The sequence below is a fragment of the Lithobates pipiens genome, unplaced genomic scaffold, assembly GCF_037356315.1.
Source record: "Lithobates pipiens isolate NorthernLeopardFrog02 unplaced genomic scaffold, aLitPip1_a1.2 Scaffold_28, whole genome shotgun sequence".
Lineage (NCBI taxonomy): Eukaryota > Metazoa > Chordata > Amphibia > Anura > Ranidae > Lithobates > Lithobates pipiens.
In genome coordinates this window covers 68,031,815-68,039,502 of record NW_027507789.1, presented here as the reverse complement: position 1 = coordinate 68,039,502, position 7,688 = coordinate 68,031,815, and the positions used below count along the sequence as shown (strand labels likewise).

General features: G+C 44.4%; 1 protein-coding gene across 2 annotated transcripts in view; it reads right to left on the bottom strand.

The window, feature by feature from the left end:
- Positions 1-603: 603 nt before the first annotated feature.
- TRIM65 (tripartite motif containing 65) overlaps positions 604-7,688 on the bottom strand; it is an 86,983-nt gene continuing 79,898 nt past the window's right edge. For both annotated transcript variants that reach the window (XM_077459372.1, XM_077459371.1), the window contains one exon: positions 604-2,397. In XM_077459372.1, the coding sequence (XP_077315498.1) occupies positions 1,841-2,397 (557 nt within the window). In that variant the 3' untranslated portion in view covers positions 604-1,840. The remainder of the gene's footprint in view (positions 2,398-7,688) is intronic.

Sequence of the window (7,688 nt, the reverse complement as noted above, 5' to 3'; positions counted from 1 at the left end):
ACTAGCCAACAAATATACAGTTGCATCTTATATGTCCAGTGATCATATCAAAGAAAAAAAACATACTGTGTGCTGAATTAATAAAAATGAAAAGATAAAAAGCATGAGTGATAAACTGAAACTAAAGCAAGGTGCAAAACAATGTAAACATAAATAGTAATTGTATAATAGATAAACAAATGAATGTGAATAAATTAATTAATAATAATAATAATATATAGTGTCCATATATGATTTAAAATGAAATTAATAATAATAATAATAATAATAATAATAATGAGTAGTGTCCATATAGTTGACTGACCACCCGTGATGAATTTACAGTGGATGACTGGATTCCAAACAAAAGAACTTTTCAAAGTGCGAATGTGCTCTTGCCACCACCACATATATAAGTTGGCTCCTTACCGACTCAATACGACCCCCCCGTTACAGAGGGTCTCAGCAGGCAGAAAAAAATTGGATAGGCATTCACATTAATGAGCTGCTTGTCCGGTCCCAAATCTTCCACAAGATGGAGCTAGTGCAGTCTCTGTAGTCTCTCCCCTCCCGTACACCACTCTCCACTCTGTGCAATACCACATAAAAGATAAAGGCTCCAAATAGTGTAAAACCATCAACTTTTTAATTCAAAAAAATAGTAATGCACTTACATAAATAACTTGGCATCAGGCTTAATAGGAAGTGTGCGCCGGCTGGACGCACACAAACAAACCAACCCGTACTTTCTGGTGATTAGCAAACGAAAAGACAGAGGTGACGTCAGCGAGTCGCTCCATCCTGCGTGTTTCGTAATAACTTACGTCGTCCAGGGGCTATTCCTGTAGTCTAGTAGGTGGTAGAAGGGCGGACATTTTTTTTTTTACTAAGGATGAGCTCAGGTGTGTTTGCAACTTTTACATACACAGTATAGTTGAAAAAACTGAGCTGATAATAAAAGATATGTTTTATTAATACTAAGTATCCAGAGGTCCCTTTTCTTCCCCCATTTTCAGATAAACCACAGTGTACTTTTCACATATAGTCATATATTTTAATATCTTTTAGCATACTTAGATAAGTCAATACAAGAAAATTCTCTTCATCAAATACCCAGATATAGATTTTCTTTGCAACAACTATTGTGAAGTTTGTAGAGAAAGTTGAAAGAACAATATAGTGGTCACTACATACCTCTGATATTTAGGTGTGGTGTATTTAACTAAAGCTACTTGTTGGCTGAATCATTGGTGCAGAGTCCAGCAAAACACATTTCTGGTAATGTATGTAGATGCATTTAAAGCACACTTCCAGGTTGGGCAAACAATAAAAAAGAAAATTTCCCTAACAGTAGTTAAAATTAAAAACACTGCTCCGGTTGCAACACTTGCCTTTAATCTGGAGCTGTCCCTGCAGTACTTCTTGACCACTACGAGATGTCCTCAGTATTATAGGTTGATTAGAGTCCAGCATCGCTCTGCCTGGAACACTGATTACATTACTGTAAATGCAGGGTGTCATGAGGTGTCACCAGGATGCCCTGAAATCACTGTGTACTGTTGCAGAGAATGGTACTGACATCACATCAGGGCTGCTCTCTGCATCTCCGAAAACCACTCACTGTTAGAAAAGATTGTGACAGGTTCCAGGGCTTTACATAACTTCCCAGAAAAATATAAATATATTTTAAAAAGTACCTATACACTGGGGGGCCTCTAGAGGAGAAGGTTGTGAGAGGCATCAGGTTGGGCTTTAAACATGTAATACATGCTTTAAACACTGACCATGCAGAGGTATGAAATAGCCTGAACACAGGTGGTTCTTTTTCAAATATGTTTTCATATTGCATAGCTAGATTTTGTCACACTGCCCCATCCTCCCCTACATTTTGCACACGGTGCAGTTTGACACTGACATCTTCTCCAATCCAAAATACAGGGTACAATCTTTTAATGAAAACACAGTGGAACATGTGCAGGTTTTCCACATCCCCATCCTTGATGCCATAAAAGGTAATGCTACCAGCCGCACAGTCTAAATGAACACCAATCCTTTTGTACATCGGTAGGTTCAGCTGAACTTCTTTGTTACCATGCCAAGCAGAGTGGCCCATGCTCCGTAACTCCAGACTCCATGAACAGCTATTTCTTCCAATTTGGTTTTCCATTTGTTTGGTACGTTTTAAGGAATCATAGGCTACCCCTATCTGCACAAAGAAGGTTGATATTTCCACCTCCCAATAATGGCTTCCCTCCGAGAATCCCTCTGTGCACATCACCTGCCAGCTTTGAAATCTATTGGGGGATTCAGGAACAGTATTACCCCTTGAACTTGTCTTGTGTGTGGCTTTACAATTCTGATCTGATATTCTAATGTGTTTGTTGGCTGTCTCTGGGTCAAACATCAGGTTTCTGTAATCTGTAGATTGAAGCAAGCATATATCCATTAGAATAATAAAAACATGACGTTAACTCATAACGCATAACACATAGAATGCTGAATGTTGCTCTGTCTTGCTTAAAACAGTCACGTGCATTATTTTGGTCAGTTGTAGTGCTTAGCAGAACATACCTAATACATGGGCTACTATCATGCATGAATTAATGAACAGGAAAAGATTGCTAAAGTGTAAATCAAAGTAAGAACTGGATCAGCCATCGGTTCTAAAAGCCAGCAAGAGAAAAGTGGAAGCTGATTTTCATGAAAGTCAGAAAGATCTGTGATGTTACAGATGTAGGAATCCCCTGGGTTACTTAGTAATTGTGACTCAAAGTGCACCTGTACTCATATGCAAGTACAGTAAAACCTTGGATTGAGAGTAACTTGGTCTGAGAGTGTTTTGCAAGACAAGTCATTTTTTTTTTTTTATAAATATTGACTTGATAAACAAGCGAGGTCTTGATATACAAGTAGCGTCACATCACAACTGAGTATAAAAGAGAAGAGAGGTGCCTCTAAGTGTAGTAATATAGTTACATTTAATGAAGGTACAACATTTAGCAACTCACATGGTTGATGATTAAAACAGGCACATTCAAAGAGGCACATCTAAGTACGTAGGCATCCGGGGTAAAGCTGTCCACACCACCATCGATGTCATTCCTTCCATGCTGAGCTGCATGAGCGTTTCAAGTCTCGCTTTGAGATCGCTCTGCTGCAGGATAGTCTTCCCTGTCCCTATCACAGACTGACAGTAATGAGAGCCGGCGGTGCAGAGGATGGTCTATGTGGACAGCTTTACCCCAGATGCCTGCATACTTAGACGTGCCTTTTTTAATCATCAACCATGAGAGTTGCTAAATGTACTTTCATTAAATGTAACCATATTGCTACACGTAGAGGCATCTCTCTTCTCTTTCATACTCTGGAGACTGCCTTTTGTGGATGAACATTTTATGGTTACACAACTTATCTCATTGCTATAATCTGTAGGATTTACGAATGAATGTCTGTAGAAAGAAACATCTGAGTTTCCATTATTTCTTATGGGGAAATTTGCTTTGATATACGAGTGCTTCGAAATACAAGCATGTTTTCAGAACTAATTATGCTCACAATCCAAGGTTTTACTGTTTATCTTAGCCATCTTGCTAGAATTAAAGGCTAAAAAGTAGAAGACGACTGGGAAAGTCAGCCTCTTCTTGCAGAAAATGTTTCTCCAGGCTTCTTGTATTGCTGGCCACAAGACAAAATTGCTGACAGCATAAACACAAGTCTAGGCATTTGGTCAAATGCTCTTACCTAATCCTCAACTTCAAAAGAGGTTATGTAATCAAATGTCCAAGCTCTTGATTGTGAGCAGCACAGCCATGAGGTGACAAAAATTATGACCTTCTATACCAAGAAGACCCTACATGTGAGCAGAGGTCAATTTTAACACTATATTAGCCTCTCTCAGCTTGGTAGCTACAGTTAAGCCTGTCAGGGTGAAATGCATTATAGTGGGTGGTTCTACAAGAGGGACTCGGTAGTGTGTATCTGTGGTCTGAATAAAGTGATGTCATTGGTGCGTGCCCTTCTGTTTTTTGATACATTCTGCATGGCACTTGATTCATCCATGGATGGAACACAGATGAATGCTTGGAGTGGTGTTAACTGCCATCAGTTTATCTAACCTCTCTGCCAGCCATTAAAAAAATATCTTAATGCTGGAACAAAAAGAAGGGGTTTCATGGACTTCCCAATCATGTGATCACTGTGATTGGCTATCACAGTGATCATGTGATCATTACAATCATTGTAACTAGCGACTGTCAATGACAGCAGAGATACAGTCCTGGGGGGACAGGATAGAGTGCAAAGAAAGAACAGATACAGTTGGCAGCATGGAGTAAGACCCATCTCTGTGCTATAGTATGCATTTTGCCAATAGGTTAATAGAAGATACATTTCAACATGTGTCATACTTTATTTTTATAGACCTATTTTGTATACTACTTGACCGTCATACCTACACTTTATGACCAACAGTATGTAGATATAGTTATCTAGTATAGATCTAGTATGTAGATATCCCTACAAATTTCTGAGCCCAGTTGCACAAAGCCAGGTCTGTAAAGACATGGCTTGATGAGTTTAGTGTGGAGGAACTCCAGTGGCCTGCACAGATGCCTAAAATTAAAGGATTTGTTCATCTTTAATGACATTTGCAAAAAAATCCACTATGCATTACATCTTCATCGGTTCATTAATGTGCTTTCTCTTGCAGCAGCTGCTGAGTTCAGCATTCTGCAAGAGTGAAAGAGAATAGACTGTGAATGCAGGAGTAGGGAACAGAGGTATCGATAAGAAAGAGACGGGGGTCTAGCCCAGAGCCCTGACTCAGCTCCCAGGGTCCAGCGCCTGGGCAACAGAGACACAGAGTGAAGCTGCAACCGTGAATACACAGATTGTCAGTCTACAGCTATTTGATCATGTGACCCGCCTGCCTCTATGCCCACTCCCCAGATGCACTCGTTTGGCACCTTTTTTTGCTCTGCAAACACACAGGCACACAAACGTATGATGCTGAGCCTGGTCACTGCTCATCTACTTTCACAGACTGGCATGTCCTCTCTCTACCATTGCTCCTACATGTTTGTCCAGGACTTGCTTATTGCTACCACTGCTCCCATATGTTTGTCCAGGACTCTCTTACTCACATAGGTAGCAGCACCCAGTGCACTCACAGCTTTTAACTGTGACATAAGGAATTTATTACATGTTTGCCCTTTGCACCTACTCAGGTTGCACAGTAAGGACTTGTTTACAATTGTGATGCCCTCTGAAGAGCGGTTTGTGGTGAGAATCTATTATGTCCTTTCCTCACTATGTATTTGAATCCGTAAAACACCCACACCACCATGCCGCAACTGCGTGCATTACATACAGCTTCTATGCAGCCCCATTCAGTTGAATGGGTCACAATTACGTGTTACATAATGTACATTTTACATCTGGAGGAAAAGAGTTTTAACCTTTGAATACGGAAAGGCTTCTTCACAGTAATAAGCTGTTAAAATGTGGAATAGACTCCTTCAAGAGCTGATCCTGGCCAGCTCAGAAGATTGTTTTAAAAAAGAAAGTCCTGGAGTAAATGAAAGAATGCACATGACAGGGGTTAAAAGGGGCTTGTTAGGACCTAGTTTAATGCCACAGGATAGCTCAGTAGTTGTAGGGGGCAGGTTTTGAGCTGGGAGGAGAATACATTTTTAGTTGTATAGGAAGGGGAGGGCTTCAGTCAGGAAAAGAAAGTGAAAGTGAGCAACTTCACTACAACTTATACTCCATACTTAGCAACTTTCCGTGCCTCATGGCAGACATCGATGGCCCAGCTGCGGGCAGCCGCCGCTGTGCATGGCATGACATGACAGGTCAGTGGGGTGCTGCTGGGAGCCAGGGCGGAGGTTCCACTCCTGCCCCCCCCTCCCCGACACCTGCTCGGAGGCCCTGACTCAGCTCCCAGGGTCCAGCGCCGCACCAGGAGCCCCATGAAGTCCATGTCTAGGGACCCTCCGGTCCCAGCACACAAGCGCCGGCAGGCTATGGTGCCTGTGGGGCCCGGGAGGAATCCCCTTCCACGGTGAGACCTGAGGGGTGTGGGGCTACAGCACGAGTCACTCCAGCCCGACCCCCTGCTGATTCTCCGGCGGCAATGGCAGCGCCCGTGAGTGGCTACACGGCCACCCGGGTGGCTCGGCATAGGAGAGTGTAGACTGCGGGACCCGGCGAGGCTGGGGTCCCCCAGCAGATGACTGCACCACAGTGTGTACAGGAACACAGGGAGAGGGAAGGAAGGGGATAGCGGTGCCATGAGAGCGGCTTCATCCTTCTCTGTGGGGGTGATGGTTCGATGGGTCAGTGATGATGAGCGGCCTGGGCCGTCTGGTCTACAGGCTACAGATGACATCACCCAGTGGGCCCCAGCAAGACGCTTTCTTATCTGAAGGGGAGCTGGAAGAGGAGAGTGGCTGGAAGACCAGGCAGCGTTGAAGATCCTGGTGACGGCCGGTGGTGGTCCGCGGCAGCCTGGTAAGCGGCCTGTTTGTCTTACTTCTGTGTCATCTTCTGTGTGTGTCTGTTGTTAGGGGGGTTTGTATGCAGGTAGCACAGATATTTTTCGGGGGCCCAGGAGTTGGTGTGGCTTTTATCTGGCTTGCGGGATGTATTGAGGCGCATTGATTCGTATGCTAGGGCAGGGACCCCCACGTCAGCGTGGGTTCCACCTGGGGGGGACATGGGTCCTTCTGCGACCGTGAGTCTAGTGATGGCTGGGCCAGTAACGGTTTCCCCTTTGGCGACCGTCACCCCTGCTCTGGCCATTGGCCTGGCCCTGGCGACTGTAAGCAGTGCCAGAGCGGACGACGGACAAGGTAAGGTGCAGGACAAGGAGGTGGACCGTGTACGCTTGGTGGTTTCAGCCAAGTGTGAAGTATGTTTGTTTAAAGGGACCGCTAGGAGCTCATCTCAAGCCGGAAGTGCGTGAAAAGTTTGGGAAGGGCGAGTATGTAGAAATTTTTTCCCTGCTCCCGCTAGAGAAGTTTAACTTGGATAGAGGTAAGTTGGATTACAGCAAAAAGGAGGATGAGGAGAAGAGGCGGCATAGACTCATTGCCCGGTCATTCACCAACTGGCTGCAGGCCTTTGCAATTTTGGCCAGTGTGATTGGGGAACGGACGCCTGAAAACTGTTCTGCCCTTTTCTGTTATTTGGACACGCTAGAGGAAGCGTATCGAGTCTACGGGGGACTAGCTTGGCTGGGTTATTTTGAGCAATTTCGGGGGCGCAAAGCAGTGTGGCTATTACGTTGGGACCACAAGGACATCAGTCTTTGGATGCGGCTCATGACATTGGCACGGGCTGGAAGGTCGTTTTTTCCATCAGGGGCCAGCGGATCTTCCTCCTCTGGACAGTCGGCCAACAAGAAGAGGGGATGTTGTTGGGCCTTCCAACGAGGGAACATGCAAATTTGGAGCGTCGTGCAAATTTAGGCACGGGTGCTCTGGATGCGGGGGCTCCCACTTCTTTAATCAATTGTACAAAAGAAGGGCATTAGCCAGAACATAGCAAGGATGCGTCCGTTTCTAGGTAGGTATCCTAACCATGAAGCGGAGGACCTGCTGACTTTGGGATTTCAGATTCCTTGTAGTATTCCTTGCCCCCCACAGCTGGCGGAAAATTGGAGGTTGACGAGGGCTCACCTGGGGGTAGTATCTGATAAGTTAAAAAAA